Source organism: Geotrypetes seraphini, chromosome 10 (assembly GCF_902459505.1).
Source record: "Geotrypetes seraphini chromosome 10, aGeoSer1.1, whole genome shotgun sequence".
Classification (NCBI taxonomy): domain Eukaryota; kingdom Metazoa; phylum Chordata; class Amphibia; order Gymnophiona; family Dermophiidae; genus Geotrypetes; species Geotrypetes seraphini.
Window position 1 is genome coordinate 50690108 of NC_047093.1, and position 24783 is coordinate 50714890.

The window sequence follows — 24783 nt, forward strand, 5'->3', positions numbered from 1 at the left end:
CGCATGGGTCCGCACTAACCCGAATACCTTCACAGGGGCGTGCTGTCCCGTAAAGGCGCAGCCGCCTCCAACAAATATGGCGGCCCAGGCGCATGCTTAAGCTATTGAGTCCGAAACGTAACTTCCGGGGTGCGGTTCTCAGTGGTGCAGTGAGGGGCAAAGCGAAGAGGTGGGAAAGGCGCGTCAGCGGTGGTGACTAGGAGAGTGGACGCTAGAGATATGGAATCGCGGCGCAGGTACTTTTTTTGTGTGTGTAAGAAGCAGCCTATGTTTTGGGAGTTAAGGCGTAAGGACGGAAGCTCGAGGGAAACTTATCTCGGGTGACGTTATGGATTGGAAAATGAGGCCTCCACCGATTTCTGCTATGAGACAAAGCCTACCTAGAATGTAAAGTAGCCTTATTTCGGTATGTGACTTATTCTTTGAAGTAAGAGCAGGATTTCAGCCTTTAGTCGAATGCATGGTGTCCACATCCCGAATTACGATGTGCAGGTCTTGCCCCCCCCCCCGTACTGGTGCAAGAGAACTGGGTGCTTTAAATAAGTCTTGCGCATCCCGCCCCGAAATTGTTATAATTAAACTAAACGACTGAGATTATCCCAATTTATCTGAAGGCAATCCTGTAAAACGTAGGGCTGGAATCTAAAGGAAGTGTTACTTCATCAATTTTTTGAAGTACAGTAATTAATAAACATCTGGATAAAGGTGAGCCTGTTGATATATATTTAATTTGTAGGGAGCTTTGACAAAACCCTCATGAGAGACTCCTGTTATGGCTTGGGAACTGGTTGAAAGACAGAAAACACAGCATAGGGTTAAATAGACAATTCTCTCAATGGGGGAAAGTAGAGAAACTACAAGAATGGGTGCTTTTAAGTTAAAACATTTGTATTAATTATATAAAAATGTAATGATAAATTTAACAGTAACAGATGTCATGAATGACAAAAAATGAATTTAAATTAAATAATTAATTAATAGAATGATGGAAATACTTGATGAAATTATAGCAGACTTGTAATAATAGAAAGAACAATATAATGAAGTTATATTATTCTACTTGATACCTTTTTATATCATTGGGAATTGGTTGGGCTAAAATAATTCTATTGGTTTCCAAATCTTTGATTTCCCAGCTGATTTGAGTTTAAATTTAAAGATTTGAGTGATAGAATGCACCAAAATGTGGAATTTAAGGGTCTCTTTTACTATGCTGTGTTATGCACTAACAAACGTAAAATAAAATATCATGAGATATTCTCAAGCATCCTGTGGTAACTGCCAAACTAGGGCCCCTTTTAGTAAATTTGACCATGTCTCCCCGCTCCTGGCCAAGCTCTACTGGCTTCCGATAATCGCTAGGGTCCACTATAAATGCGCCTTTTTAGCTTTCAAAATCCTACACGGTATCCTCCCTCCCTTTATCCCTCTTTCTTGGAATTCCTCAAACCCTAATACCACCAGATCCTCCCACAAATTAAAACTATCCTTCCCCTCGCTAAAAGGCATTTCCCACACAGGAAAGCTAGGGACCTCCCTCCACTTCAAAATCACTGAGCTCTGGAACAACCTTACCTCCCCTCTTCGGAACTTGAGCTCTCTCCAAGTTTTCCGCAAACATCTGAAAACCTGGCTTTTCTTAAAAATGTAAGTCTCCCTCCTACTTAGGAATCAAGGAAACTCTTTTTATCTTGGCATCCCAAGTCCTCTAAATTTTCTTCACACTTCTACCTCTAACCCTCTGTTGTAATTCCTTCCTATTTCTCCTACTGTAAACTGCGTCGAGCTCTACGAACGTCGAGATGATGCGGTATACGAACCTAAGGATTAGATTAGATTAGATTATTTATAACCCGCTTTTCCTAAAGCAGCTCATAATATAGACAGACATACATAATAAAAGTACATAACTTACATGTAAAAATACTCACAAAATAAGCGACCAGTGCTTACACCAAAACAGATGCCTTAATGCCCATATTCATATTGCAAAATAAATGTCTCTTTAATAACTTCTTAAACCCATCAAGATTGCATTGCTTTATAATATACAAGGGTAGAAGATTCCATTCCTGGGGTCCCCTACAGGAAAACATAGTCGGACGTGAAGAATTCAAAGCTCCTTTTACAAAGCCGCATTAGCGACTTTATCGCATGCACATTTTTAGCTTGCACTAACCCCTGCGCTAGCTGAAAAACTACTTCCTGCTCAAGAGGAGGCGGTAGCGACTAGCATGGCTGGCAAATTAGCGCATGCTATTACACACGTTAAAACGCTAATGCGGCTTCGTAAAAGGAGCCCTCAGTCTCAATTCCCTTACAGATGGCACAGACAAATCGCCATAATGGACAGAGCGCAATTTTGATAAAGGGACATAAGCCTGAATAGTACCCACCAAACTTGCAGGAGCCAAAACATTCAAACACAAGTATGCCATCACAAGCAGCGGTAGCAATATTACCACAGTAAATGCACCGAAGCCCATTCATTTCCAATTGGCTTAGGTGCATTTACCACAACAGCATAGCTTCCATGACTTTATAAAAGAGGCCTTTAGTGTGCACTAATCTGGTTGTTTTATATATATATATATATATATATAACTTTTTTTCTTTCCTTTTTCTTCTTTTAAAACTCCTAAATAAATATTTAAAAACTTTTTAATCTATTTAAAGGAGGGCTGATTTCATTACTCTTTGTAGCAGATTCATAGAATTAGAGCTCCTTATACGAAGGTGCGCTAGCATTTTTAGCGCACGCATTGAATTAGCGCATGCTAGCCGAAAAACTACTGCCTGCTCAAGAGGAGGCGGTAGCGGCTAGCGCACGGAGCATTTTAGCGTGCGCTATTCCGCACGTTAAGGCCCTTACGCGCCTTCATAAAAGGAGCCCTTAAGATCCATATTCCTTGTAAATACATTTGTAAATCTTCTTAATCTTTCTCAGTCTTTTATAAGGAAGCTGATGATGTAAATCTTATGGTAAACTCATAAAAGGGTTTTGAACATTTTTCTTCAATTATAGTTTCCACATTATTAGAAGACATAGCAACAGCCCCGAAGCCCTTTAAATCTCTATAGGCTTCGGGGTCGCTAGCACGGCTTTGTAAAACAGGCCCATAGTATATAACCCTACATAGAAGTACCGCCATCTGAGTTGAATTTTATATATTCATATTACTTCACAGTTTCAAAAAACATATATCTTCTATAGTTCTACTTAGCTTATTAGAGTTTAGATAGATATATGGGGGGATGATATAGTATATTAGTTTTGTTTTACATGCTAATGGCAACATTAGTTCAAAAACAAAAACCCAACAAAGGGAAAAGCAACACTATAAAAGGCACAAAATAGAAAAAACAATGACAATAATATGAGTGATAAGGGTTAGATATTGACTTTTAATAACCAACATCAATGGTTCATAGAGTGTTAATATCTAACGTAACCACCATATAGACCAATTATATTGGTTCTCCCCTGATGTGTGTAAATCACTTCAGAATATAAATCAAAACAAAATTTCTCTCATGTGCTGCATATGTGACACCAATCAAATGGAGATAAAAGTCCATTGTTTACCTCTAAAATATAGAAGATGCTTCCATCTCAATTTAACATATTGCAAGTTCCAATTCAGTAATAAATTGAGCTGAAGGGGAAGCCTACATATGAGGTAAGTGGTTTAGTTTATATTTATATTTCATTGACACTACTGAAAAAGAAATTGCAATACTGTATGTCAGATTGAGATGGGAAAAGACTTCTGTATTTTAGAGGTAGACAATGGGCTTTTGTTTTGATTTAACTGAGTATCACATGTGCAGCATGTGAGCATTTTTTACTTGATTTACCCTCATTAAAATATATAATTTTAAAATTATTTCTGGTATAAAGTGATTAGATCAACTTGCTCTGCAAGTCTTACACAATCACTTTATTTTGTTACTCTTAAGGCCTTATGGACTCCAATGAGAAAATGGAGAGCTGGTCTTTCAACATCTAATTTCTTGGCACTGTAATGTTGAACAAGGATCCTTCTCGCCTATGACTTTTGAATGTCCTTATATTAAACAATTTTGGGATAAAATTTGGCCAATACAATCCATTATAAATATAAATGAGCTGCTCTCAATATGCTTGATCATTTTAAAATCTGCTTTTCCATCCTTAACGCTCTGAGACTCCCATAAGCTCTTAATTGAACATACTCGTATCTAGTGCAATACAAACAGTATTGGGATCCTGGAAAAACTTCCATATATTTGAATGACATATTCTGGTGGCATTCTCTATCAGCTTAAGAGTTCAGAAAAGAATGAATTTATATAAGAAGATTAAACGATTATGGTTTCCTCGAGTTCTACCTTTCAAACACTAATTCTTTTTGCTGAATATGGTAGATTGCATCAAAACCTTTCTTATATATGCTTTTTCAGGAATATACATACTCTTTCCTGAGTATTGTTGACAGTTACTTTGTAACTTGTTCTTTTATTCAACATTTTTGATACTATAACATTTATTCGACATTTTTGATATTTTTTCAATAAAATATTTGAACTTTAAAAAATATGTATATATAAAAGAATTTCTAAAACCATTTAGCTGGCAATTTGACAATTACATGCCTTCCCTGTAACAGGTAAAATGATGTTTGACTTCAGCTGCTCCTTGCTGGCCCATAGAATCTGTTGTCTAGTTGGCTTAGTGGTTATGCTTGCAAAGGTACAGAAAGGGGTTTGAAAGATGGTCAAGGGTAGAAAATAAATTCTGTACTAAGCAAAAGACTCATACTTTAGAGTGACACTCCAGCTTGCAACAGAGCAGTGTGAGAGGGAAGGTATGACAGAAATATAAAAAATCATGGACATTGGTAAGCAAATATGAAGCATAATAAATGCAGTTGCCTGCTTAACACAAGAACTAGGGTCAGGTTTTAAGACACCTAGCATATCTGGGTTTAAAAGGGGTTTGGTCAGAGTCCTAGAAAAAAGTCAGTAAACAGTTAACCAAGTAGATTTTGGAAGGCTATATCTCGTGTGGCCATTTTTCAGAGAGAAGATCCTGGGTTTGATCTAATTTCTCCTAAGTTGGAATTACTGAGAACACTGTGATGGGTTCTTAAAGGAAAAAAAACAACCTCACGTGGATTCTTAAAGAAGACATTAATCTGTTTATCAGAAGAGTCAGGGTGTCATACCAATAGGAAAGTATGGGATAGGAGTATTAATTACAATCCTAACATCTTGCTGAGCAGACTGGATAGGTCATTTTGATTTTTGTCTGCCATTATTTACTATTACTGTGTCACTCTGAGTTCAGTGCACCTGTAAACCATGAGAACTGAAAATGCATATGTAAAGTTGGCTGATTTCTTATATGATTCCTTCAAGTGCCTGCTGAGCACCACTATCAGCAGCAGGATATTAGTATGACTTAATTTCGCAGTTTTTATAGTAATAAATCTCTTTATGAGGTCATTTGGGAAAGAAAGTAGTACATTTTTAATTCTAGGATTTTACTATTTTTACAATCCCTTCATTTTCTTCTCTGCCTATTCCCTTCAGATTATCATTGGAATGCTTTTCATGATTCTCACATAATTTCTGGTACTGTCCTGACCTAAGGAAGGGTGTGTTAATTCTTGAAAATTAGTTGATAATTACGTAAATATAGCGGTACCTTTTTAATGGAGTAAATTTTATATATTTTTAAATTCATCTTTATTTTTTCCAGGAACCACAATCCCAGACATAATTCTGAATATTGCAGATAGCCTCGGGGGACTGTATGGCATTTCTGACAGCTGATCCTGAAACTCTTCATCTCCAAACTCTTTCCCTATGTGGCTTCATCAGTTTTTCCAGTAGAATCTTCTTAATGACAAAATCTTAAATTTGTCAGGAGAGTGCACCTAAAACAGGGGTAAATCAGAGATCAGATCTGTGGTATATTGGCAAGAAGAGAAAATGGACAAAGAAGTGAAGGGTCTGGAGGCTTTCATTCACCATCAATTTCATTGTTCCTATAAATGCAGTTGTATTCTTCTGGGATACTTTGGAAGGAGATTTACTGTACTGGGGAAATCATTACAGCAGGTTGAGTTTTGCCATAGTTATATAGTTTAATAAGAAACAAAGAAGTGATTTTTTTTTTTTTCTTTAATGCTTTATACTGCAAGATGATTGAATTAATGCAGTGTCACATGAGCTTAGGCTTGCAGAGGTAATGTTTACTCCTGAAAATAAGCTATGACAATTTGATCTTAATTCTCTGGACTCTGCTGGGTGTTTGTGTCCTGTATTGGTCATTGTAAGAGACAGGATGCTGTGTTCAGTGAACCTTGGCCTTGGCTTTTCTTAGGGTCTTAGTTGCAGAGGCTCTGTGAGTCTTTTGAGATGGGGGTATATGCATTCTTTCTGTCAAGATGTGTGTGTGTGTGTGTGTGCATGGTCATGTGTGTGCATCATTAAGCCTGGGATTCTACTTGTCTGACATATTCTGTCTTTATTAGCTCAGTAGTTTAAAAAAGGAATATTATGTTGGGGATATGGGGCATAACTGATAATATAGTATAGAGTCTCTCTGCTCCCCACTGCTGTCTAACCACATCCTTCTCTGTCTGCTTTCAGTGTGCCTGCACCCATGGCCCTAAGGGGACTGTCTTCGGATCAGAGCTGGTCTCATCCTCTTCTGTTGCAGCGCACAGACCTCAAGAACAGATAGCAGAAACCATATACAGGTAAGAAATACCAAACATACCCTGGCTCAGGAGTAAAACTCATTACACTTCTCCCTCCGTATTTGCGGTTTCAGCAATTGCAGTTTCAATTATTTGCGGTTTTTAGCTTGCTGGCCCCTCCCCCCCAATTACATCAGCTTGCATAGAGAAATCACTGATTCCCAGCAATTTCTTCACCTTGTTTTGCCTCTCCTTCAGGAACAAGCCAGGTCTCCCACCATGTTGTTTGCGGTTTCACCATAGTCACGATGGTTTTTAATAGAAAACAGCGAATAACATATGAAAAAGTTATTCACGGGTTTTCTGTATTTGCCTGTCTGTTAATCCCCTATCACAGCGAATACGGAGGGAGAAGTGTACTGTCATTGGATGTCTTGGAAGAATATACAGGTTGAATAAATAAATGTGCAAATTAACCCATATGGAAACATTGCCCCTATAAGAACTCTACAAGACCCATCCTTTTCCCAAGGGTATATAAGGTCCTAAGGAAGATCAGCAGTGAGTATGTAAGGGGCCAAAAGAGACCCTCTCTCAAGAAGTTGTCACAATTGTACCTCATCTTTTCATACAAGAATGCAGCACTTTGCTTCAGAAACTGAGCTACCCAACAATAAGAAGTGATGTGAGCAGTCATAGTTCATTATAGAAAAAGAAAAAAATGAAGGTAGATAAAGATCCTATGGTCTAACTAGTCTGCCTCTCTATTCCATCTACTGTCCCTTCCTCTCCCTTAGGATTCAGTGTACTTGTCCTAAGCTTTTTTTTAATTCAAATACAGTTTTTATCTCCATCTTCACTGGGAGGCCATTCCATACATTCACCATCCTTTCCATGAAAACATCATTTTAGAATATAATACATGTTGAAGCTGCCCCCAGCTTAGATACTTCAAAATCTATTCTTCCCAAAATTTAGAGACATATATTCATACAGGACCAGATTCTATAGACCGCACCATTATTGTCAGCTGCCTAAAAAACAGCTGCTGATCGCGTGTCAGTTACGCAACGGTGCTGTTTATAGAAGGGTAGATGTGAATTGCTTGTTCAGTCTTTCCCAAAATACTCAGACAAGGGTCATGCAATAAAGCTACTAAGTAGTAGATTTAAAACAAACCGAGAAAATATTTCTTCACACAACATGAATTAAACTCTGGAATTTGTTGCCAAAGAATGTGGTGAAATCAGTTAGCTTAGCAGAATTTTAAAAAGAGTTGGATAATTTCCAAAAAGAGAAGTTCAGAGGTCATTATTGAGATGGCTTGGAGAAATCTACTGCTTATTCTTAGGATAAGCAGCATAAAATCTGTTTTACCCTTTGGGACCTAGCTAAGTACTTGAGACCTGGTTTGACCACTGTTGGAAACAGGATGCTGGGTTTGATGGACCTTCGGTCTGTTCCAGTATGGCAATTCTTATGTTACAGAATCGTGATTTCATAAAAGGTAAGTGGCAGAAATGTAGGCCAGGGTTTTAAAGACCTACATTCTGCCACCTACCTTTCATATGAATCACAACTACAGAGGCACTTTATGATGCCCAACGCCACTTCTGGTGTTAGCTACTCCTACAGCTGATATAGCAGGATTGATCGACCAGAGCCAATCTAAGCCAAGCCAAACCTAGGTACATTATTTGTTAGTCCTTCTAGGAAGGTGAAACATCCACCTTGTAAATCTGTTCCAGTGAGAATACCAGTATTGTTTAGATGTAGCCAGCTGTAGCTTAGCATGTCTGAGGTAGGAAGCTCTTAATTGAAAGAAGTCAGAACCCTGAAATGATTTACATGGGTAACCAAGAAATGCAGGCAGTTCAAAAGCAGTTGCACGTAAAAATTAAAGCTGGAATATAAATAAGACAATAAAATTTTAACTAGTATGATATCAGTTTAGTATGCTGTTTATCTGGTTTCTGTACATTTAGTCCAGGATTGGGGACAAGGTAATTGTCAGAAAACAGTGTATCTCAGCTTCTTCAGGAAAACTTCACCAGATAAAGGTGTTTTTTCTTTTGAAGCGTTCTGTACATTATATCAGGGATGAATGGTGTTACTTGGTTTCATTTGGTCTGTACTGTGCTGGATAGAGGACTTTGGAAGGGATTTTATAGGCAAAGCACAAGGAACAGCAGATCCCATCTCTTAGCCACTACTTTTTTTTCTCACAAGCATTGACAAACTAGCGAGATCCCTCTTAAGTTCTTTTCTCATTTTCACCAAACACCTATTTTATAAGAGTTGACATACTACATCTGCTGTTTAATTTCTGCAAAGGATTCAATATACTATAAAACAATAGAATCCAAGTTAATTCAAATACAGAGACTAAGAGACAGTGGTTAAAGATCTGGAAGCATGTGTGAGAGATTTCTCACAAATAGACAAGGACCACAAGGCACATTTAGTCCATTCATTCCTGATGCTGCGCACCCAGTCACTAGCATTATCCCATTTGTAAATTCTGTTACTGGGAAGCTGTCCTCTGAATCTAGTACCCTTCCCGTGAACAAGATTTTCCTGATATTAGTTCTGGGTTTACCCCCTTGAGTCTCTTGTTCTAGAACTTCCATTGAAATACATCTTATGCTTTCAAGCTTCTCCTAATTCTGGGCAGTGAGTAGGTAGAGGGAGGCTTTAGATAGTTTTACTTATCTCTTCTGCTGTTCTTTCTTTTTCTGACCACAGGTGCTCTATGAGCTGGGAGTTTTGTCTTTATTTTAAAGATTTAGCTTGGGTCTTTTCAACGGTAGTTGGTTACATTAAAATTCAGTAGTTATTTCCCTGTCTCCAGGGGGCTTACAATCTAAATTTGTACCCAAGGCAATGGATGGTTAAGTAATTTGCCTAAGATCAAAAGGAGCTCAGAAGGATCTGAACCCCAACTTTCCTGTCTCCCAGCCTGCTGCTTTAATCACTAGGCTGCTCCTGTACTTAGTCACTTACTATTTAGATCTTGTAATTCTGATATAGACCACCTAATGGTGGAATTTCCCTTCAGTGAAAGATGCCATTACTAAGGGAGAAGTTGATGAATTTCTGCTTTGTGATGATTGAAGTCCAAGCAGGGGCAAGAAGAAAACGGATCTTAAGAAGGGTGGGTCCTTCCTTTGGAATACGAGTCATAAGATGTATATATGATAGATTTCTCTCAGCAGTCATTCATTGCTGTAGAGACGAGGGTTTGTGTGAGTGAAAATGACCTGAGCACTTGGCCCTTTTTTGAAAGGGATGGGTGGAGTCTGTAATTTTAAAGACAGAGCTTTATCACATCTCCTCAGCTGTGTGACAAAGGAAGTTGAAGCCTCTGAAATACAAACAGCTGTGAGAATGGATCAGCTTAAGGCACATAACAGGCTTCATGCAGCTGTGATCCAATAGAACTTTCTGCCTTCGAACAGGTTGGCAATTGTTCCTTATGATTTTTCCTTAGTTGGTAATTGGTCTTCGTACTGTTTGTCTGACCAGACATTTGAAATCTAACCTAGAAAATGTGGAGCTTGTCCTGGGGTAATATTGCTTCTCTAGTACTTTGCTTTCTTCTGCTTGGCTCTGTGACTCCTCAGCACTTCCACTGCCATAAATTCTGTTCTGTATTTGGTATCTTAATTAGCATTGTATAATTACACTTTAAGCACTTGCTATTTTTTAATTGAGGAGATTTTCACAGTATAGTAACAAGCTAGTCAAAGAGCTACAGACCACAGCCCCCTTTTTTAATCTGATTTGTGGTACTTACTAGGTGATGCTGTTATGCAGTTATTGGGTCCCTCTCCCTTGAAGGCCATAGGTACCATTTCTCTCACGCACACCCAAGCTTGTGGTATTTCCAGGGAGCAGTCTAGTGGACTTGAAACTTGCAATGCATCCTTTTGTCCTGGAGCACAGGCTTCAAGTTCATTAGAGGGGTACATTTCTACTATCTCATCCTTCTGGTGTTTTGGTATTCTTAGACTTACTATGTATGCCCTGAGGCTCTTAAAGATACAGATGTGTGTTTGGAGATCCTTAGAAGGGACATTACCTATTTGCATTAGAATCTGTGACTTGCTCAGGGATTTGATTTGATGTTTTAGAGCACTTTATTGGATCACTGCATGATTCCTTCTTTACATTCTTTCTTATGATTGGTGGTTGTGCTTCCAGGTGAGCCATGATTCCTGTCACTGAGCTACGCTACTTTGCCGACACTCAGCCAGCTTACCGTATCCTCAAACCGTGGTGGGATGTCTTCACCGACTACATCTCCATTGTCATGCTGATGATTGCAGTGTTTGGCGGCACCCTCCAAGTCACCCAGGACAAAATGATTTGCCTGCCCTGTAAATGGGTCACTAAAGACACCAGTAATGACTCTTTCCGCACTTGTCGAATGCCAAGCATAGAATCTTCATATTACAACAGTGGCTTTGTCATGGATCCTGGGCCTACTGGCATCAAATATAACTTGGATCGGCACCAGTATAGCTATGTGGATGCAGTTTGCTATGAAAACCGTTTGCATTGGTTTGCCAAGTACTTCCCATACCTGGTGCTGCTACACACCCTGATTTTTTTAGTTTGCAGCAATTTCTGGTTTAAATTCCCTCGGACCAGCTCTAAGTTGGAGCACTTTGTATCCATTTTACTGAAGTGCTTTGACTCTCCATGGACCACCAGGGCTCTGTCAGAGACAGTGGTAGAGGAGAGTGATCCTAAGGCAACCTCCAATAAAATGAATGGCTCTATGGACAAGAAAACATCTACTGGCAGTGAGGATGTGGAAGCCACAGTTCCAATGCTACAGAGAACAAAGTCTCGCATTGAGCAAGGGATTGTGGACCGCTCTGATTCAGGGGTCTTAGACAAAAAGGAGGGAGAACAGGCTAAGGCTTTGTTTGAAAAGGTGAAAAAATTCCGGACACATGTGGAAGAGGGGGACATTGTTTACCGCCTTTACATGCGCCAAACCATTATCAAAGTCATTAAATTCATCCTTATTATCTGCTACACTATCTATTATGTCAATAGCATCACCTTTGATGTGGACTGCAAGGTAGATATTGAGAGCCTCACAGGTTATCACATGTACCGTTGTGCACACCCACTGGCTACACTCTTCAAAATTCTGGCATCTTTTTATATCAGCCTAGTTATTTTCTATGGACTCATCTGCATGTATACCCTCTGGTGGATGCTGCGTCGTTCCTTGAAGAAATATTCCTTTGAGTCTATCCGAGAGGAGAGCAGCTATAGTGATATCCCTGATGTCAAGAATGATTTTGCCTTCATGTTACACCTAATTGACCAATATGACCCACTTTACTCCAAGCGCTTTGCTGTCTTCCTGTCTGAAGTTAGCGAGAACAAGCTTCGGCAGCTGAACTTGAACAATGAGTGGACACTAGAGAAGTTACGGCAACGTATCACCAAGAACTCTCAAGACAAGCTGGAACTGCACCTCTTTATGCTGAGTGGTATTCCAGATACTGTATTTGACCTAGTGGAGCTGGAGGTCCTGAAACTGGAGCTGATTCCAGATGTGACTATCCCTCCCAGTATTGCCCAGCTCACAAGTCTTACAGAACTCTGGCTTTATCATACAGCAGCTAGAATTGAAGCCCCAGCACTTGCTTTCCTGCGAGAGAACCTGAAATCCTTGCACATTAAGTTCACAGACATCAAGGAGATTCCTCTCTGGATCTACAGCCTGAAGAACCTAGAGGAGTTACATCTGACAGGGAATCTGAGTGCAGAGAACAATCGCTTTATTGTAATTGATGGCCTGCGAGAATTAAAGCGGCTCAAGGTACTGAGACTGAAAAGCAATCTGACTAAGCTGCCACAGGTGGTGACAGATGTGGGTGTTCATCTTCAGAAGCTTTCCATCAACAATGAGGGCACCAAGCTTATGGTTCTTAATAGCCTGAAGAAGATGGTGAACCTGACTGAACTGGAGCTGATTCGCTGTGATCTGGAACGTATTCCACACTCAATATTCAGCCTCCATAATCTCCAGGAAATTGATCTAAAGGATAACAATCTCAAGACAATTGAGGAGATTATAAGTTTTCAACATCTTCACCGCCTCACCTGCCTTAAACTTTGGTATAACAACATTGCTTATATTCCCATTCAAATTGGCAACCTCACCAATCTAGAGCGCCTGTACCTGAACCGCAACAAGCTGGATAAGCTGCCACCTCAGCTCTTCTTCTGCCGCAAGCTGCGCTACCTGGACCTCAGTCACAATAACCTGACCAGCATCCCACAGGACATCGGGCTGTTGCAGAATCTCCAGTACTTTGCTGTGACAGCTAACCGGGTGAGGAAAGCAGAAGCGAGAGGCTAAGAATACAGTGGACATGTTGTAAAACATTCCATACACTGTGCATATAGTAGGAGAAATGTAGGTTTGTCCAGTACCATTAGGTAATTCACTATTTCACAGAGATATTTTACTATTTTAAGCTAAGGAGGAGGGGAGGAGCTCTCACTTTGGTAGAGTGAGAGTTCCAGACAACTAATGAGTACTCCTACCCCAAGATTATGAAAAACTATGTCTGGTAATAATAAGACAGGAGCTGGGAAAGAGGGAAGACTGCAGGCTCATTTCATGCAGTATTGAACTGTCAAAAACATGGCATTTTAAATTTATGAGCAATTTTCAGTTTAAATATTTGGACTACTAAGCTGCAGTCTTAGCTCTGCTATGACCTTTTTGATTGTGGGCACATAACTGGTCTCCTTGTCTTTGTTAAAAATGGTGAAATTATAAGATGCTGTCTTAAATATATAGATTTGTGGGGCCAAGAAGTTTCCTGCTATTCCTTTAAGCTTCCAGCCCTAACTGAGCTGAGGCATTATATGTCATCTTTCACAGTTATTTAGGAGATCTTACCTATTTGACCACCCCCTTTGTCTAGTTAGAAACTATTTCAGTACCATTCTCATCCCACCAAAATCCAGTATGTGTAAACAAGGACTGATCACTAGGTGGCAGTGAGGTTCAATGGCTATACCTTCACAGGTTCCACAAGCCGGGCTGGGCTGGGAAACTGAATATAGGCTTTGGAACTGAACCCTGATCATCCATGGCGGTGGGTACCACTGTCACTGAGCTACAAGGGCAGCTTAGAGATGGAAAGGGAGAATATTGTTCCATATGTGGTCACACTGCCAGGTGAAAAAAGAAAATATAGAAATGTTACCCTGCTGTACTGAATCAGATTCAAGTGCACTGAGACCAGAATTATGTTCCTTTTTTTTTTCTGAAAGCTTTATTGATATTTTTTTCCAAATAAATGTGGAACAATATAGCAACTCCCACAACACAGAGAACAATTACAGAACATCCATAACATAAGCAGGTCCATGTGATTCCTTCAATGCACCCACCTTAAGCTCTTTCCAATCCCACTCCCCCTGACCTTGCCCCCTTCTTTAAGATATATAAATCATCTTCCAAACCTCAAATTGTTTCTATTTTCAAGCAAAATTCCCCATTCTAGAATATTTCAAAGCTGTAAGTTTGTACAAAATGTATCACTCAACCAGTTTTTGAATTACCAATTTCCAGTCAGGTCTCACTGGTTGCTTTCAAACTGCCCCCAGCCCCAGTCTAGCAGCAGTAACATAGTAAATGACAGCAGATAAAGACCTGAACGGTCCATCCAGTCTGCCCATTAAAAATACATGATTAATTTGTCTCTTCTTTGATATTTCTGGGTCATAGACTGTAAAGTCCACCTGGTATTGTCCTAGGTTCCAAAAAACAGCTTACAAAATGCCACCTCTCCCTCCTTCAAATCAGGCTCATAATGATGCAAAAAGACAAGCTCCAGTCAAGCCTTTGTTTTACCCCAAAGTTTGGGCTAGCCCATTAAAGGCCTCAGACTAAACCCCCTGAATCACCATACAGTCACCACATATGATAAGAACATAAGAATTGCCACTTCTGGGTCAGACCAGTGGTCCATCGTGCCCAGTAGTCCACTCCCGCAGCGGCCCTTAAGTCAAAGACCAGTACCCTAATTGAGTCTAGCCTTAACTGCATACGTTCTGGTTCAGCAGGAACTTGTCTAACTTTGTCTTGAATCCCTGTAGGGTATTTTCCCCTATAACAGCCTCTGGAAGAACGGCCCAGATTTCTACTACTCTCTGGGTGAAGAAGAACTTCCTTACGTTTGTATGGAATCTATCCCCTTTTAACTTTAGAGAGTGCCCTCTCATTCTCTCTATCTTGGAGAGGGTAAACAACCTGTCTTTATCTATTAAGTCTATTCCCTTCAGTACCTTGAATGTTTCGATCATGTCCCCTCTCAATCTCCTCTGCTCAAGGGAGAAGAGGCCCAGTTTCTCTAATCTTTCACTGTTCGGCAACTCCTCCAGCCCCGTCTCTGCTGATGAATAATCTGCACTTGCAAGTGTTGATTTGCTGGAAAAATTGTATTAAAACTTGGGTAGACAGGAGATTGTAGATTAAATTGATAAAATTTTGTGTAGAAGCTAGAAAGCAGTTTAGTTGTAAAAGAATGTTTTTGCTTCCTCCCCCCATCACAAGCACATTTGGTAAAGATTATATTTTGCCACAGTTAAAGAGGATAGGGAATACATATTTCTCCAATTTCTCACTGTACGGCAACTCCTCCAGCCCCTTAACCATTTTAGTTGCTCTTCTCTGGACACTTTCGAGTAGTACTATGTCATTCTTCATGTACGGCGACCAGTGCTGGACGAAGTATTCCAGGTGAGGGCGTACCATGGCCTAGTACAGCGGCATGATAACCTTCTCCGATCTGCTTGTGATCCCCCCTTCTTAATCATTCCTAGCATTTTGTTTGCCCTTTTTGCTGCCGCCACCTATTGCGGACGGCTTCATTGACTTGTCTACCAGTACTCCCAAGTCTTTTTCCTGGGGGGTCTCTCCGAGTACTGTACCTGACATCCTGTATTCGTATATAAGATTTTTGTTACCGACATGCATCACCTTACACTTATCCACGTTAAACCTCATTTGCCATGTAGCATCCCATTTCTCGAGTGTGTTTATGTCCCGTTGCAGGTCTTCGCAATCCTTCTGCATCTTCACTACTCTGAATAACTTTGTATCATCTGCAAATTTAATCACCTCACTCGTCGTACCAATTTCCAGGTCGTTTATAAATACAGTTCTCCCTCCCGTATTTGTGGCGATTGGGGCTGGACTGAACTGCGAATATGGAAAAACCACAAATAACTTACCATATGGTGTTTCAGCTTTCCCTGCCCTGCCTGCGACCTCCTTCAAATTGAGCCCGGCGCCGCCATGATGGGTCCTCCTCAGCAGCTGAGAGAGAGGGGGGATAGTAGGCAGGGGGGAGCCAGGAGGTACCACTTCCTTTGCCAGAGGAAGCCATACTCACGCTTTATCCACCAGCTCCTGCACTTTCCACATATTCAGCATGTTGGCAGCCTTCCCACAACGGGGACGGACTGGCTTCGGCTGGTCCCTACATGGCCTCTGGAACCGGATGGGAGCACGGAGGAGGCGGGAGAGGGGAGGCAGCCCACCACTGGTTTCCTCTCCCACTCCCGGGAATCCTGACAGAGCATCCGCAGCCTTGCGCTCCTGCCTCCAAAACCACTGTAAGTCCAGTCGCTCAGGCGGAGAGTCGCAGCATGCACCTTTCGGCGCTCTGCATGAGAAGGCACGTCTTCTCACAGGGCAGCCCTAGGAGATATAGTTTGTGGGGATGAGAGCAAGGACTTTGCTTCCTGGTTTTTCAGTTTACAGTAGATCCTGTTTCTGCACTCATGGAAATTGCAAGTGCAGAAACTGCGAATACAGAGGGAGAAGTGTATGTTGAAGAGCATGGGCCCCAGCACTGAATCCTGTGGTACTCCATTCGTAACGCTTTTCCAGTCCGAGTATTGTCCATTTACCCCCACTCTCCATTTCCTATCCGACAACCAGTTTTTAATCCACGTATTTCACCCTTGATTCCATGGCTCGCAATTTTTCGAAGTAGTTGTTCATGAGGGACCTTGTCAAACATCTTCTAAAAATCCAGATATACAATGTCGACCAGGTCATCCTTGTCTATCTGCCTGTTTACTCACTCGAAGAAGTGCAGTAAGTTTGTCAAGCAAGATCTTCCTTTGCTGAAGCCGTGCTGGCTGGTCCTCATCAGATTGTGTCCATCAAGGTGATCAATGATGCGGTCCTTTATAAGTGCCTCTACCATCTTTCCCGGTACCAAGGTTAGACTCACCAGCCTGTAGTTTCCCGGATCTCCCCTTGAACCTTTCTTGAAGATCGGGGTAATATTCACCACTTTCCAGTCTTCCGGAATCCTTCCTGATTTGATCGACAGATTGGCTATTAGTTGGAGCAATTCAGCTATAGCCCCTTTCAGTTCCTTGATTACCCTCAGATGGATGTCATCCGATCCCGGGGATTTATCGTTTTTAAGCTTATCAATCTGCCTGCATATCTCTTCTAGACTGACCGTCAACCCTGTCAATTTCCCATCTTCATTTCCTGTATATAGCCTGTCATCTTCCGTATCTTCGGTAAATACAGATGCAAGAAATGTGTTCAGTTTTTTGGCAATGGCATTGTCCTCCTTTAGTACTCCCTTTATTCCATGGTCATCCAACGGTCCCACCGCTTCCTTCAGGGGTCGTTTCCCCTTAATATAGCGAAAGAATGGCTTGAAGTTTTTTTTGCCTCCTTGGCTATTTTTTCCTCGTAGTCTCTTTTGGCCCCTCTTACCGCCTTATGGCACCTGCTTTGATGTTGTTTATGCTTTTTCCAGTTTTTGTCTGTTTTTGACCTTTTGCATTCCTTAAACGAAGTCATCTTGTCTCTGATCGCTTCCTTCACTGCTACATTGAACCATGCCGGTTCCTTGTTCTTTTTCCTTTTAGATCCCTTGTTGATACGCGGTATATATAGATTTTGCACCTCGGTGACTTTATCCTTAAAAAGGGACCATGCTTGCTCTAGCATTTTTACTCTGCTTATCCTCTTCTTAATCTTCTTCCCCACCATGATTCTCATCCCTTCGTAATTCCCTTTCCGGAAGTTCAGTGCAGTGACCGTCATTCTGAATCGATGTTTTGCCCCTGTGTCCAGGTTGAAGTGGATCATATTGTGATCACTGTTTCCCAGTGTCCCTTCTACTTCTACACCTTGCGTCGGTCCTTATAGTCCATTTAGAATTAAGTCCTCCATAGCCTCTTCAACAATCGCCCTTCCTCCACCTCTCAGTCTGGCCATGTGTGTTGGGGTGTAGTACCATCTTAGGAGGGCTTTATAACCATTCTCTATCAACAATGTGGCCATGCCCAGGGATTTAATATGTTTCCATGTAGTTTCCCACTCAGATAATGTTAAGGACTGCCCCACATCTGCCTCCCAAGCCTTCATGTAAGTCAAGATCATCCCCCTCCCCTAGAATTTAGACATTTATAAATTTCAGAAATTGTCCCCTTCCTTAATACTGCTCCAATAATTTTTCAAACCCAGTTTGGTCTTGTAGTAAATATGTCAACACCCCAGAAGTATTAAGATAATGCTTTACCTGTAAGTAGGGAAAAAGATCCCAGGGGATCTCACTAGTGACTAAATCCAAGAACTGTCCCCCACACACCAGCGCTTTAGTTTCCCAAGAGATAAAGGTGCTCTGCCCTCTACCCGGAGCAAATTCCTTATTGAATCTCAAGGGTGTAAACCAAGAATGTTCACCTAAATTTCAGGGGAGTATGTTGGATCCATATTTTGGGTGGGACTAGGGGGAGGCTTATGACCTGGATATTTTTCAACAATAATTGAACATTTTAGAAAAAGTCCAGGGCACAATTTGGATTTGGCACTAGACTTGTTTCAATAACAAGTGCCAACAAGGTGCCCAGACTGACCAGATAATTATTGGAGAGATGGAGGCATGATCTCCCCACATTTTCCCAGTGGTCAATTACCCCCTCCCACCCCCCAAAGATATGAAGGAATTGGTATATTCTTGCTTTTATAACAGCTTCAATTGGTAAGGCTATCAAGTTATTACTGCAGCAAGCAGGCCTCTGGAGTAGCCTGGTGATGTGCAGTAGATTCAAAAGAAGGGAACCCAGGCCTATATGTCACTCTAACTAGTACATTTATGGTGGGAAGTGTGAACCCATCCATATCTCACTGTTTCTACATATAGATGACACCTGCAGGCATAAGGGCAATTGGGGTGGTATACAGCTGGGTCCAATAGGTTTTATAGTTCAATTTATTTAATACTAGTCTTTACATTAATGGGTGCTAGAATAGATGTGTGTGTGTGTCTGTCTTTCTTTCTCTCTCTTTCCTCGGCTGTCCATCACCACCCCTTCCCTGCTCCCCCTGTGCAGCAGCAGCCCTTATCCCTTCGTTTTACGTTTCCCCCTGTCCAGCAGCACATCTTCCCTTCTCCCTTCCTTTTACCTCCCCCCCCTGTCTAGCAGCACCTCTTCTCTGCTCCCCCTGTCCAGCAGTAGGCTTTCTCCCTTCCTTTTACCTCTTCCCTGTTTAGCAGCACCCCTTCCCTGCTGCCCCTGTGCAGCATCACCCCTTCTCTCTTCCTTTTACCTCTCCCCGTGTCCAGTAGCACTCCTTCACTGCTCCCCCTGGCCAGCAGCAGCCCTTCTCCCTTCATTTTACATCCCCCCTGTCCAGCAGCACCTCTTCCCTGCTCCCCCTGTCCAGCAGTAGGCCTTCTCCCTTCCTTTTACCTTCCCCCCCTGTCTAGCAGCACCTCTTCCCTGCTCCCCCTGTCCAGCTTCCTGGTCGTTTGCGTCTGCCCTCCTCGTCAAAGCAGCCTGCTGAGGTTCGCGGCCAGCTATAGCGAACCTCGCAGGCCGCTCTCCACATCAGTAGCATGTTCCCTCTGATGCGATCCCGTGCGTCAGAGGGAACGTGCTACTGAGGTGTAGAGCGGCCTGCGAGGTTTGCTACAGCCAGCCGCGAACCTTGCAGGCTGCTTTGAAGAGGAGGGCAGACAAGAAGAGCAGCGGTGGCGGCAGTCTGCCGCTTTGGTGGAAGATGATGCCTGGAGGGAGGGCCTTACAGCAAGGGAGGGGGGAGTCACTGGCATGTTCCCTGCCTCCGTGTTTGAAAATGGAATTCGGCATGGAGAGACACAGCATGCTGTCAGGGAACACGCCATCCTAAGTGTGCATGCGCGCTTAGGATTTTATTATAGAGGATACCGCAAATATAAAACAAAAATGTTAAAATCTAAGCGGTTTACAATAAGTATAAAATAAGGGAATAAAACAAATACAAGACAAACTATTACATTTAAAGGGAAAAACAATATGGTAAATTACAATAAGAATTGCAAGGAAAATAAGGAAAGGGGGAAAAAATATCACTATCAGGGCATTATGGTGTAGGCCTTTTTATATGAAGTTCACTAGGATATCCCACTGTTCTTCTGGGATGTCTGTGTGGCCAGTCTACAAAAAAACTGGACATCCTTTTGCATTTGAAAAGGTTTGGGCGGAGGGCTTTGGACTAGGGGGAGAAGAGAAGAATATCCCCCCTGTGGGGGCCCCCTGGAGCTGCTGTGCTTGATATCCCCTCACCCCTAAATGCCAGGGCATTTATCATGTTTAATTTTGTAATGCTAGTTAAACAATTAGGGGGAAATTCTGTATAGGACGCCTGTTTCTACAGCCGCCTAAGAAGCAGCTGAGAATCGCACACCGGCGTCCTATACAGAATCGCGTCTGCCCTAATGGACAGATGCCCAACCCCGCCTAACCAGCCTAATTCTCTAACTGGCGTCCATGTCGCAGGCGCTAGTTAGAGAACCCACTCCTGATCATGTCCTGTCAGCTGATCTTGGCAAGGGAATCCCCCCTGCTGCAATCAGCTGATCGGCTGCAGCAAGGAACTCCTGAATTCCCCACCTCCCTATGAACTTGGCTGGCAGGAGGGATGCACGGTTCCTGCCGCCGCCAGCCTCGTCAATCTCCTGATACTCCCCAACATCCACCTGACATTGTAAATTGAAGATGTTCATTACCCATCTTCCAAATTCAGTCTTTTTTTTTTTGGGGGGGAGGAGTTTGAGCTATGCAGTTTTGTTCATCAAGCCAAGATTCATTTACTGTAGCTTACTGTTTTGACACAGGAATAAGCTATAGTAAATGAATCTTGCCTTGAAGAACAAAATTAATTGCATAGCTCAAAAGTGACAAAAAAAGGACCGAGTGAGTTTTGGAATGTATGATAGGGAAGTGAGGTAGAAGAGAGTGGAGGGGGATTCTGTTGGGGGGTGGGAAGGTTTGTTATTGTCTTGTATAATAGAATTGTTTTGGTGTTTTCTAGTTATATTGATTTTCAAGTTCAAGTAAAGTGTCCTTTTGCCTAAAACTAATGTTGGGCTGACCGGTCAGCGGTTTTCCCAGATCCCCACCAATGAACCCATTTTAGAACTTGCCATTATTGCCCACTCTCCAGTTTTTTGTATTGTGGCCAGCTTAAATACAGGCTACAGATGACTAGTAACAGGTTGGAAGTTTCATGTTTGAGCTTTTTCAGAATTCTGAAGGAAACACTATCCAGTCTTGGTGATTTGTTACTCTCCTTGTTTGTCAATTTGCTCTGTTACCGACACTGGAAATCTAAAAGAAGTATGATGCCAACATCCTCCTTAGTAAAGACAGAGGCAGATAATCCATTTAGTCTTTTTGCTATTCCTGTATTCTCCCTGAGCACTTTTTTATCATTTTGCTCATCTAGGAGTCCAAATTGATTCCCTGATTGACATTTTGTTTCAGATCTACTTTTAACAGTTCTTAGTATTAATTTTTGCCTCTAGAGCACACTTCATTTCAAAGTCTCTCTTGGTCTGCACTATTGCTGTTTTCATCTAATTTGCCAGTACTTGTTCTCATCCCTTTTCTCTTCATTAAGGTCTGCTTTCCATTTTCTGAAAGATATCCTTTTGGCTTTTGGTGCTTCTACCTCACCATGAAACCAGAATAGATTGGTATGAGACTTTTCTTGTCTCAATGTGTTGCTTCTTTGCTATTGGCCAAAACTCTCTTTCTGAAGTTGGGAGTGTTTTCTTTATCTTTATTGGCAAGAAGGATAACATTGGCATATGTGCCCAAATGGCACATATACATACCCAAGAGCTAGGAAGCAGATATTTTTTGTAAAGTCTTTAGTGCAGACAGAGTGAATATGCATAAGTAAAATCTTCATGCATTAGATACCCTGTATATATAAATTTTATACATGTTCATTGTGGATAATCTAAAAACCTAACTAGCTGAAGGGTCCACAGAACATGTTTGGAAAATTCTGAGTGTGAACACTGCAGGAAGTGGAAGTACTGAAGTGACCTGATATGGTGGCTTTTAAACTGGGCCTCAGTAAATACACCCTTCCCCCTTTTTCTCTTTGGAATGCAGATGTTAGGTGAACCTGTGTTTCTAACTAAGCTTTTTCCTTCTTGCAGATTGAGACCCTGCCACCTGAACTGTTTCAGTGCAAGAAACTGAGAACCTTGAATCTGGGTAACAATATGTTACAATCGCTGCCCTCTCGTGTAGGAGAGCTCACCAACCTGACTCAGATGGAACTACGTGGGAATCGCCTTGAGTGCTTGCCAGTGGAACTGGGTGAATGTCAGTTACTGAAGCGAAGTGGGCTGATAGTGGAAGAGGACCTCTTTAATACCTTACCTCTAGAGGTGAAGGAGAAGCTTTGGAGGGTAGACAAAGAGCAGCCATGAAGGCCTGACTGTGGAAGAAGGATTTCTGGCCAGAGGATGAAAGAACAAACTCTAATTACCCAATCCAGACCAGAGAAGTTCTGTAGTTCACATATTGCTTGGCTGCAGCCTGGAGCTGGGGTATTGCAGCGCAGAAAAGATAAACATAGTCAGGAGTCAAGTCTGACAGCAGCATCTGACAAGTAGAGAATGCAAATTTACTGTATCCATTGCATGGAGAACACAGGATGCTGCTTGTGCATTGGAAAGGGATGGGAATAATTCCTATATTTTGTTTCTCTTTAGTTTTAAATTATTGGGTGCTCAGATACTGGGGTGGGTGTTTTTGAGATACTGAGAATACAGATAAACTCAAAATAGGAGAAATCCTTATCTGGGCAGTGCCACAGAGGGGAACTGCAAGCTGTGTGCAGATCACATACACTTGGACAATCACCAGTAAGGTGGGACACAGTTTCATATCTAAAAGGAGGGACCATTTGATTCACTGTAAAATGTGGACTGCTCTCATGTTAGACAAATGCCTTGGAATTTTTGTTTGCTTCTCCATAGATGGAATTTTCCTTTCATTTTGCCCCTAGCCTGTATCAGTAACCCCCCCTTTCTGATTAAGGGTATATGTTTAAGAAAAGCAAACCTCATATTATTATCAGTGTTGTTTCTTTATTTTTTAAGCTGGTTATTTTCCTTCTTTCTCTGGTCAGAAGAGGATCATTAGGTTGTTTTGATGATGCAGCAGCCATATAGTGACTTCAACATTGCATCAGTACCTGTGGCTATCAGACAGGTTTTATACCTAGTTGCTATTTCAGTGCTTTTTTCACCTGGCAATGATTGGATTGAATCCCATCCCCCAAGAACAAGACTTTTTTTTTTTTTTATATATACCATTTCTGATATTGCAAGGCTTTCTTTTACTCCTTATTTGGTTTGTTTTACCTGCTTAGATTAGGACAGCAGCTAGCTGGTGTATGAAATACAAACCATGTTCTAGTAGTTTCTTGGCCCAGTACTTCAGGCACACCCAGCTACTGAAGTTTTCAGGATATCCAGAATGAATATGCATAAGAATGATTTGCATGCACTGGCCTCCTATATATCTCATGCATATTCATTATAGATATCCTAAAAACTTGACTGACTAGGTATGCATTAAGGCTAGGGTTGAGAACCATTGCTATTTTGGAAAGGAATGGCTAATTTGTGCCCTTCATCTTCCTTCTTACCCTGGTCTATTTGGGGTTTCTATTAATAATGAAAATAATTAGCTGAGCCAACAGATACAATAGATGCCCTCCACTGAGCAGACTTCAGCATGTTAAATTTCTGTGCAACAGAATTCTGAGTCAAGGAGTATTCTGCCCTTTGCTAAATGCTGTTCTTTCCCCTTCCCCCATCCCTACCTTCCAGCTCTTAGTGCAGAGCTATGATCTGACTTCTTTACTAGATTCTTCTGGCTCACACTACTTGTTGGTCCTAAAGGATTAATGGCACTGCTAGGATGCTTTACCCTTTTCCCAGCTAATTATAACAAGCTGTTGCCAGCCTGCATCTTAGTTCCTTTCATCATATCCTCATTGTTCCATGTAATCTGGATGCTGTCTCTTCCTCTCTCTCCTTGTTCAGCCCCTCTTCAGTTATTTCTATAGATTTGTATCATTATTTAGAAATGATTTAAACATTCTTCTTGATCATCCATGAGACCATGTCAGGTGAGTGGGTTATGCCCCTCTCTCTAATATAATAAAATGGTAGGACGCGCATGCGCACTAAAAAAATTGTGTTCCCTGATCCCGTCGCGGAAACACGAGTGTGCATGCGCGCCTACTACGTCACCACAGCCCGCTCTCCACCTCGCACCGCTACAGGCCCCACACTCGCAACTCACACATCCGCTGCAGCCTAGCAATTCCGACCACAACCTTCCCCCCTCAACCGCCTAGGAGCTGCGGCGGGGGCTTTCAGAACAGAATATGATTACCATGTTTCTTTAGGCAGCCCCGGTTGTTTATTTGGATTCAATGTCAGCATTAAGGTTCGCCGGCCGCCAGCCGTGAGAGCCGGGTGAGGAAGGCCGCCGCAGCCTCGCCGCTAGGTAGGGGGACAACAATCGCGCTTATGCTCAAGCCGCCGCCACGACTCCTCTCTCGAACCGCACCAGGATCGAGAGAGGAGCTGCGGCGGGGGCTTGAGCATAAGTGCCATTGTTGTCCCCCTACCTAGCCGCGAGGCTGCCGCGGCCTTCCTCACCCGGCTCACATTGAATCCAAGTAAACAACCGGGGCTGCCTAAAGAAACCG

The 24783-nt window shown here is 41.9% G+C and overlaps 2 protein-coding genes across 6 annotated transcripts in view; one reads left to right on the forward strand and one right to left on the reverse strand.

Annotated features, from left to right (window-relative positions):
• Nucleotides 1-24783, reverse strand: part of KYAT1 (kynurenine aminotransferase 1) — a 187954-nt gene that overhangs the window by 63403 nt on the left and 99768 nt on the right. The window contains exon 1 of one of the 2 annotated variants that reach the window (XM_033962023.1): nucleotides 381-496. The exons of the other annotated variant lie outside the window; for it this stretch is intronic. The gene's annotated coding sequence lies outside the window, so the exon portion shown is untranslated. Of the gene's footprint in view, nucleotides 1-380; nucleotides 497-24783 lie in introns of those variants that run through there. 2 annotated transcript variants of the gene reach the window in all.
• Nucleotides 75-23129, forward strand: LRRC8A (leucine rich repeat containing 8 VRAC subunit A). Of its 4 annotated transcripts, none has more exons than XM_033962015.1 (5): nucleotides 75-236; nucleotides 5744-5932; nucleotides 6640-6749; nucleotides 10893-13050; nucleotides 22208-23129. In XM_033962015.1, exons 4-5 carry the CDS (start codon nucleotides 10900-10902, stop codon nucleotides 22481-22483), a joined length of 2427 nt encoding a protein of 808 aa, XP_033817906.1. In that variant the 5' UTR covers nucleotides 75-236; nucleotides 5744-5932; nucleotides 6640-6749; nucleotides 10893-10899; the 3' UTR covers nucleotides 22484-23129. The 4 variants fall into 4 exon arrangements, 3 of the variants coding, with proteins under 3 accessions (XP_033817906.1, XP_033817907.1, XP_033817908.1); XM_033962016.1 differs by lacking the exon at nucleotides 75-236 and adding an exon at nucleotides 254-406; XR_004540955.1 differs by lacking the exon at nucleotides 10893-13050 and having other exon boundaries at nucleotides 22208-22342.